Source organism: Myotis davidii, unplaced genomic scaffold (genome assembly GCF_000327345.1).
Source record: "Myotis davidii unplaced genomic scaffold, ASM32734v1 scaffold575, whole genome shotgun sequence".
Lineage (NCBI taxonomy): Eukaryota > Metazoa > Chordata > Mammalia > Chiroptera > Vespertilionidae > Myotis > Myotis davidii.
Window position 1 is genome coordinate 1,567,812 of NW_006290306.1, and position 12,037 is coordinate 1,579,848.

At 44.4% G+C, this 12,037-nt stretch overlaps 1 protein-coding gene across 1 annotated transcript in view; it reads left to right on the forward strand.

Moving 5' to 3' along the window:
* The first annotated feature begins 4,121 nt into the window (after positions 1-4,121).
* Positions 4,122-12,037, forward strand: part of ARPC2 (actin related protein 2/3 complex subunit 2) — a 28,359-nt gene continuing 20,443 nt past the window's right edge. Inside the window, exons 1-2 of the mRNA XM_006763322.2 lie at positions 4,122-4,403; positions 11,525-11,559. Of these exons, the coding sequence (XP_006763385.1) occupies positions 4,330-4,403; positions 11,525-11,559 (109 nt within the window). The 5' untranslated portion in view covers positions 4,122-4,329. The remainder of the gene's footprint in view (positions 4,404-11,524; positions 11,560-12,037) is intronic.

Here is a 12,037-nt window from a genome sequence, read left to right on the forward strand (position 1 = left end):
CGTTATTTTTAAATAGAGTGTCAGTTTCCTCATCTACAAAATGAAGTAGTAGTAGTAGTAGTAGTAGTAGTACCTTCTTCTAAGACAGTGGTTCTCAACCTGTGGGTCGCGACCCCTTTGGGGGTCGAACGACCCTTTCACAGGGGTCGCCTAAGACCATCGGAAAACACATATATAATTACATGTTGTTTTTGTGATTAATCACTATGCTTTAATTATGTTCAATTTGGAACAATGAAATTGGGGGTCACCACAACATGAGGAACTGTATGAAAGGGTCGCGACATTAGGAAGGTTGAGAACCACTGTTCTAAGAGTTTCACAGGGATTCGGTGAGATGGTACATGTAAGGCTACTATATGTACCATCTAGCCCAGAATAAATCATCAACCTCAATAAACGTTAGCCATTATTGTTTCCAGCCATCCATCTCTCGGCACTTCCCCCTTCCAAGTGCACGCCACAATTTACTGATCTTTCACTTTCTGCAAGATGTCATGCTATCTGGCCCCTGAGTCTTCATTCATTCCTCTCTATCTGCTGGGATAATTCTTATTTTAATAACAATCAGGGAACATTTGAGATCTTGCTCTGTCATCAGTTTGGCTCAAATAAACTCAAATAACTTCTCTAAAAAAAAAAAAAAAAAAGAGCCCTGACCAGTTTGGCTCAGTGGATAGAGCGCTGGCCTGCGGACTGAAGGGTTCCGGGTTCGAGTCTGGTCAAGGGCATGTACCTTGGCTGTGGGCACATCCCCAGTGGGGGGTGTGCAGGAGGCAGCTGATTGATGTTTCTCTCTCATCGATGTTTCTAACTCTCTATCCCTCTCCCTTCCTCTCTGTAAAAAAATCAATAAAATATATTTTTAAAAAAAGAAAAGAAAGAACAATCAAATATATTTTCATATCCATTCTTTTCAAAGGCTAACAATACCAAGTACTAGCAAGGGCAGGGAGTAATAATACCCTCCATACATTGCTCATGGAAGCATAAATTGGTACAACTACTTTGGAGAGCATTTTGGCATCATCTAGCAAAGTTGAAGATGTCTGTAGCCCACAGTTACATTCCTAAGATCATACTCTAAAGAAACTTCACACCTGTACAAAGAAGCTGGGTAGTGAGTACAAAGATATTTATTTGTTCTATTTGTCATTAGTTTAAATAAACCAAAAGCGAAATGAAGACAATGATTGAAAATGTGTTCGAGATGCCCAAGCAGTCAAGTAAACTATCCCTTTTCCCACCCAGCCTATCTCACTTACACATCTTCCTTCATCTCCTCCACCAGAGGTCCATTTGCTATAGACTCTAGCTCAGTGGAAAGCAGTGGATAGGCACAGGGCTGATAATGGCATTAAGTGGAAGTCAGCTGGGACTCAAAACATTCTTCCCTGTTCTCATACACTCTGGGAATACTCACAGCCAAGCTTGTAAACCCTAAATACAACTGGATGATTCTCCTTTGGAGAAAAGATATCCCAATGTTGATATTTGTGGGCTCCCAATGAAATCTGGCACATCATTGGTGCATCTTATAGTGAACCCCATCAATTCAGTGCTTCTCACAACGTAATGTGCACTGTGATCTTGTCGAGATGCAGATTCCAAAAGCTGTAGTTTATAATGGGACCTGAGATTCTGCATTTCCAAAAAGCTCCCAATGAAGCCAATGCTAGTCCCTTTTGAGTAACACTCAGCCTCCACCCAATCATTTTACAGCCTCCTTGTCCTTAAATATGAACAGATTGCTAGTGTTGCCAGTCTTTTGAGGATGGCTAATAACATAACAAATTAGCATAAAGATGGACCCAAAGAAACAGATCAAAGCAGAAAGGAGAATAACTAAAAACATATCCTGTATAATAAAAGGCTAATATGCAAATAGGCCAAATGGCGGAACAACCAGTCGCTATGGCATGCACTGACCACTAGGGGGCGTGCACGGAACATGGTGGGCGTCGGCCACGGCCAGATAGTGGAGCAGGGGGGGGGGGGGGGGGCAGACCAAGGCAGGGTGCCAGTCACTGTCATCGGGGCGAGCCTCTGGTGGTTACCGAAAATTCTTTGCTCTTGCACATTGCGGTCCTGCAGGTACTCACACCTGCTGCTGGCACCAGCCCTGCTCGCACCTGCTGCAGGCGCCTGGTGCTGGCCCCAATCACTCAGTGCCATCAGTGGGTGTGAGCAGCGGCTTCTGGCTCCAATTGCCCCTCAGGGCTTCTCCACCTCCTGAGGGGTGATCAGGGCAGCAGCCGCTGCTCACACCCACTGATGGCGCTGGCCCCAATGGTTCTGCGCTGTCAGCGGGTGCGTGTGGGGCTGGTGCCATCAGCGTGTGGGAGCAGCGGCGGCGGCAGGAGTGGGGCTGCCAGCAGATAGGGGCTGGGTGCTGTGGCAGGAGGGGTCGTCGGGGGTGTGGAGGATGGGCCAACACCCACCCCTGTGCCCACCACAACCTCACAGTCCACAGTTCCTTTCAAGGTGCACGAATCCAGGCACTGGGCCCCTAGTATATTATAATGTCCTCAAAGAGAAGACATTACTATCCATCAAACATATACTATGCTCAGAAAGATAGAAGATATTCCTGTCCATAAAACAAGGATCAAATAATACAGGGAGGGGCCAGTTGGGGGGGGGGAAGATTTTGGAAATTAAATATACATTATTTAAAAACATTAATGTCGCCGAAACTGGTTTGGCTCAGTGGATAGAGCGTCAGCCTGCGGACTGAAAGGTCCCAGGTTCGATTCCGGTCAAGGGCATGTACCTGGGTTGCGGGCACATCTCCAGTAGGAGGTGTGCAGGAGGCAGCTGGTCGATGTTTCTCTCTCATCGATGTTTCTGATCCTCTATCTCTCTCCCTTCCTCTCTGTAAAAAATCAATAAAATATATTTTAAAAACACAAAAAGAACATTAATGTCAAAACATTAACACATAATTTGGGGGGACTGACAATGTCTTGAAGTTTACCCATGGCTGGTAAGTAAGGAAATCTGTTTTAAAGGGCTGTATGGGCCTTGAGGACAGGTGCTAGGGTTGTGTTTTGTTGTTGTTGTTGTTATTGTTCATTTTTTGGATCCTAATCCCCCCTTCTGCCCAAGAGCATTTAGCAGAGAATAAATCAACTAAGTTTGTTAAATTCTCCCTGGAGGAGACACACAGGCAGAAGGTGCAGATGAAGCACAAATACAGTAGGTCCTCAGGTTACTTCGGAGATCCGTTCCTAATGCGCGACATAACGCAATTCTCCCACCTACATAAGCACCTAGGGCACTCACATGGAGGACATACACAATAGTAATCAAGTAAAACAGTAAAAAAAATGTAAAAGAAAGATAATTCCTGACCTTTACTTGTGGTAAATAATAAAAAACATAAAGCACATATGTAAATATGTTTAAATGACGGAACTTTTTTTTATATATAAATAAATGGGAGATGGCCACGTAACCACGAAACGACCTACTGTGGAGTCCAATTTAACCGGACGACTGCCTGTATGAGTTCAGATTCCGCGCGTAGATGAGAAGGTACGAGTGGCCGAGGTCCTGGGGGGTGAGGGGCGGCAAAGATAACCCCGCTGGCGGACCGGAGGCAGCTCCCCAGGCTCAGGAACCCAAGGAGGCCCATCCCAGGTGCCTTTTCACCTAGATGACTTCGCATTCCTGTCCTTCCTTGCCCTTTAAGCAACTTCTAGTTATATAATTGGGCGTTTATTGTCTGTTCGCTCTACCAGACTATAGCTCCACTAGGGCAGGACCTTGCCTATCTCGTTCACCACCGCACCCCCAGCCCAGAGCAGGGGCCCACTAAACAGTGTTGGAGAAATGTGTGCCATTGGACAGTCATTCGTGTGGCATGAGGAAGGAACACGTCGACAAAAAAAACATGCTGAGAGCAAAGAAGCCGGTTGGTAGATGACAAGGGCGCGCTACTTGCGAGTTCTCTGAAGTGACAGGAGCGGAAAGATGGAGCTGGACCTCTGGAACGAGCGGGCGGGAGGGAGGGGCTGGACAGTGAGGCCGCCCTGGGGACCACAGCGAGACCGGAGCTCGACAGGGGCGGGGCGCGACCCGGTGGGTATTTCTCTGTCTGACTTATTTCATTTCAAGGTCGGTCCGGTGGGTGGGTGGGTGTCTCCACCGTCAGTGCGTGCATCTTCCCCTTCCCCTACCCCGATCCCTTTCCCCTTCTTCCCTCACCTCCTACCCCACCCAGACCCCTCCTCAGGGGGCAGCAGGGCCGCTCCCTCTGTCCTTCCTTCCCTTACCCATCCTCACCCGCCCTTGTTTCTCCTTCCCCTGCCCGGGGCAGCCGCCGCCATGATCCTGCTGGAGGTGAACAACCGCATCATCGAGGAGACGCTCGCGCTCAAGTTCGAGAACGCGGCCGCCGGGTGAGCGCGCGCCCGGGGACGGAGGGTGGCGGGGGAGGCAGAGTTGACCCCTGCTGATCCCCAGCGTTCAGCCCCCGAGACGTGGGGAGGAGAGAGATGGGGGACCTGGCCGGGTGTGGGCACTGGCCCGGCGGAGCAGACGTGGGAGGCGATTGGGTGCGGAGGGGTGAGGGGCAGAGGTGCGTGGGGAGCGGCTCCGGGGAGGATGCGGAAGCGGTGAGTGGACAGGAGTGCGCGTGCTAAAGGGCAGGCGACCTGTGGGACGTGAGGGCAGCCGGGGCCGGAACTCTCACCGGAGGATGCCACTGCCCTCTGTGGCAAGCGTGGGACCTCTCCTCTCCGTATTCCCCGTCATTGTTAGGAACCTAAGACAGCCCCTACGGATTGGGTTCCAGGAGTTTGCAGGAATTCCCAGAGCTGGAGGGAGGGCAGGAGAGGCAGGCCCAGGTCGTTCAGCCTTCTCGCACCCCACCCCAGCTCCTCGTCTAAAGGAGCAGGAGGGGAGCCTGAAAGCAGACCCAGTCTCGCTGCCTGAAAAAAACGCCACCTCTCTAGTTCCCCTTCCCAGAACCCTACTGTGAGAGACACTGGCCATTCTGTTTCATATTTCTCAAGCAAAGCTAATAGTCTCCCCATCCACACCCCTTCCTTATCTCTCTTCTTAGGCTCTCTTTTCCCCCACCCATGAGGCTTTATCTGGTTATCTCTTACGTTCTTATTCCAGCTCCCTGATCTGTGATTTCTTCTGTGGTAATTCTGGCCCAGGTACACACTTGAAAGCGCCCGGTGTGTGAAGGTCCTAGGTAACCTTTTCGACCATCGGCCGGCCTTTTTAAACGTGGGCTTGGGACACATTTCCAAGGCAGCCTTCCCCGTCAAACATAAGACTCAGTGGAAGACAGCCTCCTCCGCCAAAGCTGCTTTGCTTTTAAAAAACATGAGGCGGGGAATTTTAGCTTCTAATTTGTGGTGCCCTGTGGTTAGTCCCGTTGCCCATTTCCCCATCTGTGAGGACGGGGCTTCACATTTTGGTTGCACAGTTGAGGAAATAAGTGCAAACTGTTTCTGGTGAGGACGGAACTGGTAATAAGGAAACTTGGTGCTTGGCGATCCATAGATGGGAGAGGATTGGCGGAAGGGAAATTGTAAGTAGTCATAGGAACCTGTGGCTTGGAGGCATTAAAAGACAGATACTTCTAACCCACTGCTGAAATTGAACATATTGTGTCTCCTATATCTTCTATAAGGCCACCGATTTTGATCTGTAAAACCAAGAACCGCTTTCCTTGAAGTAATGCATACAGTGAACGGCAGCTTTGTTTCCTGCCAGGGGCTGCAGTTGCTTATATTTTAGGCTAACTTGCTTCTTGTCTTAAGCCTCCACTTACCAGGCCCTTTACATTTTAAATGTTGAAGCGAATCAGCTCAGACTTATTTTGGGTGATTGCTCTCTACTTTTAGAGCAGTGTAGCACACAAGAGGAAGTTAATTAACTTCTGCATTTTCACAGCTGATCCTAAGTGCATTCTCAAGTCCAGACTAGTAAAGAAATGAGTCCTAGGTGGTTGGTTATAAGTTGGTACATTTTCAAGTAGAAGCATGCCTTGTCCTGTGGGAGTCTGTTCATATCTATTTGTGTACTAATAACTTGTGGTTCCAAAATATAGCCCATTATTCAGAACTTCAGCTCTATTCTTTTTAGAAAATTACTCTTAAAAGGATCGACTAACCATTTTAGAGGACTTAAAAGTAGTCACTCAAGTCTGGAAGGCATAAGTTATAACTTCTAGGGCATTTCTTACAAAGTACATGTTGTAGCAGTGTTGGATATTGGGGCAGGGCAATAAGGTTTGGCTTTTATTCTGGCCCATCTTCCCTTAGAGACGTGACTTTAAATAAGTGGGCTCAAAACATTCTGCTGAAAAGCACTTTGAAAATCTTTGAAAAGAGACCATGATAGCCCGTTTAGGAAGTAGGACTTTCCTGTGATTGCACATGTAACACCCTGGTGTGAATTTCCAGGCATACAGGTAAGGTGAGGCAACAGTGAAGTAGTTGAGTATTCATTAAGGCACATGCCTAGGGTAGACCTTCCAGCAAAGGTTAACGAGTGTGATCATCGTAAACATGTATGGGATCCTACCAGTGCTCAGCACCAGCAGGACAGAAAAGGGGGGCCTTTCTGAGAGAGCCTAATGGCAGAGGCAGCTAAGGGGTGAAATGTGTTGGGTTGAAGATCAGAGAAATAAATTAAGGAAAAGGAGTAGCTTGGAGGAGAAACCCTGGAGTTTTGAAAGGGTTTGCCTGTGCGGAAACCTGCTAGAGAGGTCAGCTCCACCCTCCTTTACTCTTCTCAGAAGAAACCATTTGGGGAGATTATAGTTCAGATCAACCCTCTCCAGAGTGAATCTTCCAACTCTGTGATAATCCTATATGGTAGCCAGTAGCTGTGTGTGGCTAGTTAAGTTTAAATAAGAATTAAAGTGAAATAAAGTTAAGCTCCTCACACTAGTCACAGTTCTAGTGCTCAGTTTGCCCATGTGGCTAGAAGCTGTGGTGTTTGAACAGCACAGATGTGTAACATTTCCATTCTCACAGAATATTCTCATGGACAGCAAGCACTCTTCCAGCTACTGAAAATGTAAGCATGAGATAGCCTTGAAACAGTTCTGTGGCATATAATTCAGAACACTGGCAGTAACTTTCCTTTTGAGGTTGGTCTTTTTTTACATGATGCACCTCAGATCATCCTATTGGGTCTTCTTGCCTGTGACATCTTACTAAAAAGCTAAATTTCCTTTGGTAGTCACTCATTGGGTAAAGCAGTCCTATCATCTATGCTGTTTAAGAATACATTTGGTCATGATAACATTTTAATTTGGAGACATTTCCGACAAAGCCCAAGATTCATTCCAAACAAATTGCTTTTTATCTTTCCCTACCACACTCCTGGGAGAATGGCTTATTGGAATGATTCGTATATCCTCACAAAATGATGATTATTGGTAAGTTGTCTTCCCAATAGCCTACAAACTAAGAGAAAGTGACTGATTAAAAAGCTATACTCAACATTGCAAATAACCTCATGTGCAAGGTCTTGTCAACAGCATTGCCTTTTCAGTTAGGAATTCTTACCCAGACCCCCCAATTGAAATAGAAGTAATCTGTCAAGTTAATTAAATTCTTTTGTTACTCTGTACACACCAAGAACTTTTTCAGCCTCAAAAGCTAAGCTGTCAACTTAGCTAGAGTCTGGAGTCCAAGATTGAGAAAATGCTGTCTGATGCAAATTGCTGTTGATTTTAAGTGCATTCTGGCTCCTTGCCACAGCTGTGCATATTGTGGGGAGCTGTGGTTCTGTGAGGGGGAGTGAAGCTCAGTAAGCAAGCATTGCCAATTGGTGTGGGTGAGAACTGTGGGAAGAGATATTTGAAAAAGAAAGGAATAAATTAAATCTTGCTGATACCTTGTTCTCATTCCCAGCTATACTGCATATGTCCTCAGAGATAAACTGGTTTGAAATGACTTGGAATTAGGACATTGTATGTAGTGGCTGATTTGCTAAAAAGATCTGGTTGGTCTTTTTACGGGTCATTATAGTTATACGCTGTTGCCTGTCCTCTGGCCTCCTTGGGACTGCTCTGGGCATGAAGCCCCAGAGCTACACTCCACCAACTGATGACTCCTTCAGGGCAGAGTCTGTCATTTTAGTGATCTTTCCCCACCCCCACTGGGCTTCCTCACATACATATTGTCAGTTTGGTAAATGTTTTCTTGAAGTAGATAAAGCCAGCTAGCATGGTTCTTACTTTCTTTAAGAGTTTACTGCTCTTCTGACTTGGTGTGAATTGGCTTTTAGATCCTCTTCTCCGTATTTTGAGATACGGCTTTAGCAGATCTTTACTATCTTTATAGTAAGATAGTGAGCAGAATTCAATAATGCCTTCAATTTATGGAAAGGGATAACTAGAAGAGAGACTTAAGTGCCCAAAGGGAATTGGATATATTTGGGAGTAAAAAACTCCAAAATTCTTAATAGAAAAAGAGGATTGGATAATACAGTTCTTGAATGAATATACTATGTTTTAGTGTCTTGTGCTGTCCAGTCAGTAACCCTGAGGACTTCTTCAGCTGGCTTGTATTGCTGATCCATTGCTGATTCTTGGAATTACAATTCCAAAACCTTTCCCAGTGTGGCTTCAAAGTCTGGTCTCCTCTGACATCACCTAGAAGAAAAACTTGTTAATTGGTCACCTTCTGTGAACCAGGCACTTTGCTATAAGCTGTAATATGGCTTCATTTGATTTCAAATGTGCACTTTGACAGAAGTTCCCATTTACAGTGGGGAATACTGCTCTTGAGAGTTATGGGGAGCAGACATATATTCTAAGCATTGTGCAGGTGCACCCAGCACTGGTGATTCCTGACCTTATTTATGATATGTCACACATAGATTGGTACATTTGGGTAAATGGCCCTAGCCTCAAGGTCCTGCCACTGGACTGCCCTAAGGGCTGTGGGGATCATTATCTCAGCATAGCTTTAACTTAGTCATAAGACACTGATTACAAAACTTTGCTCTGCCGGATCATCTCAATTAGTCTTCACAACAGCCTTGTGAGGTGGGTGTTTTAATCTCCATTTTCTAGAAAAGGAACTTGAGACTCAGCAATATTAGAGTAACATTGCTTGTGGTTACATAGCCAGTAGGTGATAGAACTTGCATTGAACCGTCAGCTCTGAAGAACTTGGTTTTTCTGTGATTAAACTCACCCTCACTGTATGAAACTTAGCAGATGGTAGAACCGAAAATAACCGTTTTTCTATTTGGCCTATTAAGGTTAAGTGGACCAAGATGCAGACCAATATTACACCCCTCTGCTCCATGATATTTTTAAGCCACAGGAGTAAACAACAAACACCTGGTCTTGGAATTGAGATAGATCTTATTATGGGATATTTCATACTCAGTACGGTCTCCTTGTTGGACAGTTCTCGGACCTCTAACTCCCAGATGACTTCTCTGGCAGACTCCTTTGGCCTAGTGCTCTCTGCAGCCTGTCTCTCCTCTGCAACCTTTTGTGCAGCCATAAATAGTAAACTAAAATATTAATGGCAATGATTTGACAAATATTCTCAAGTCAGGCAGAAACCACTTAGAACAGATCTTAGCGACTTCTCTCCTAAGGATCTGTGCTCAGGGAACTCTACAGACTAGAGAAATGTAAAATTTCAGAGTCAAAATGTTTCTTTTGAACCCTAAGGTGATTTATTTCTAGTTGATTCTTCTCAGTCTGTTAATGAAGTGGGAGAGTGAGGAACTCAATCTTTCATTGGCTGAGTTAAAACTTAAAGGTTAAAAAAGAAAACCACCACCACCACCTACTTACTACATGATGCAATGTCGACTTTTATAAACCCTCCACCCTTTCTGGCACAGCCAGCCTTCTCCAGGAAAATATGCTTCAGTGCTTCCTCCTGTTTGTGCAGCCTCTTAACATCTCATTCTAATGGACCACAGATTAAAATGCACTTCTTTCTTCTTTGCTCTTCTTTTCTAGAGATAAGGAATGGTTGTTGGCCATTCATTGACTTTGTTCTTGGCTCTAGTTTCAAATGAAAGATCAGAAGCAATTTAAATGTTCATCTCATTCTTTTCATCATATTCTGAACTCATTGCTTTTTCATAAATCCACTTGATGCTTCCATTCTTAGAGATACCAACATGTTTTTCCAATATGGATGGCTTTGATTTTTCAACAGAGCTAACATATACTCAATAGAAGCCAGTTTCCTTGAAAGGTATTTTTGAGCCTCTACAGCAGCTTTTTTAAATAGTTGAGCCATAAACCACATTATATATCCCATTATTTCCCAGCAACCCTGGAGGGCAACTCAGTCTTGGTTCCTTTTACAGGTGAGGGAGCATGAAATCCTGAGCAAGTTAGGCAAGAATAAATGTGAAAATGTGTCTATCTTATCTACTGGCCCATAAAACAAAGTAGAATCATTTGAGTTAGTGGTAGCCACCTGGTAAACAGTTTTCATTTGTTTCCTACCATCGGGCTTTGAGAAGTGGGGAGAGCATGTAGAGTAGCTTTTCACTGGGGGTTAATTGACTATTATTGTTTATAGCCAGGATATATGTCATGCTTTCTAGGTAATAGCTCAATAGCATTTATCAAATAGAAGTCCATGTACCAGACTAAGCTGGAAAGTGCACAGAGAGTATTAGGCTTATGAGGCTGCCTGCCTTCCGTGACAGGTTCTTTCGTGTCTGTTCTCTTGTTTTATCTTTAGCAGTTCTATGAGGTAGGTAGGATCACGTGTGTTCTTTCATTTTATAGATGGGTAGATCAGAAAATACACACTATGGATAATAATCTGTCTGAAAATATGGTCCTGGTGAAAAAGCTACAGTTGGAAAACAAGTGTCTGACTGTTCTCAGTGGTTTCACAATGTTGTTTTGTGCTACACTTTCTATGGAAGTATAGCACTGCAATTACAAAACAAAACTAGGGTAGAACCAGTCAAAGGTGGCTTCATGAAGAAGAGCTGTGAGTACTTTGGTGATACAAAGGGAGAGGGAGATGTGCAGGAAGACTTATATATTGGCTTTGAAATGGAATAGAACTTTCTGTTTTGCTTTATGGCCTGAAATCATCCTTTTACTTTAAATAAATTAAAAGCATTCTATATTCTATTTAGCAGTTTTTCTGCTGAATGTACTACCTCCATCACTACTGTCCTGAGGGGAGGCACTGACCAAAAGATGGCATCTTGTGGTTCATAAATATAAACATGTATATCAGGGTCTTAAGGAATTCAGAGCTGAACCACAATAGCTCTGAGCACCAACCACAACAGAGATTCCACATCGGCTGGGAAACAAAAGCTACATCTGTCCTGCTTCCCTTTTTTTATCCTCCACCTCTTACCTTAAGTAAACCCAAAGAAAGTTTCAGGTGCATGAAAAAATGAATTGTGTATTCAGATCAGCAGTAAGCATAAGATTGCATCAGAGTGGTCTGATCTTAAATAAAACTCAGGAGCCTTTGCAAGTCCCCTTGAAGGCAAGCAGCAATACAGTTATCTTAACTAAAGAATTTTTGTTTTGCAGAAACAAACCAGAAGCAGTAGAAGTAACATTTGCAGGTAAGTGTCTTTATCTCAATTCTATAAAGAGAAGACACAATTAAAAAATAGAAAACAACCCTAACCGATTTGGCTCAGTAGATAGAGTGTCAGCCTGCGGACTGAAAGGTCCCGGGTTCGATTCCAGTCAAGGGCATGTACCTTGGTTGTAGGCACATCCCCAGTGGGGAGTGTGCAGGAGGCAGCTGATCAATGTTTCTCTCACATCGATGTTTTTAACTCTCTATCCCTCTCCCTTCCTCTCTGTAAAAAATCAATAAAATATATTTAAAAAAAAATAGAAAACAAATTTGTTCCTCAAACAAGCCTTGACATTTGGAGCACTATCCCTTAAATTGTCAAATCTTTATGAGGTCTTTATTATAGATATTTTAAAAAATATTTTTATTTGTTTCAGAGAGCGAGGGAGAGGGAGAGAGAGATAGTAACATCAGTGATGAGAGAAAATCATTCATTGGCTGCCTCCTGCATACAACAC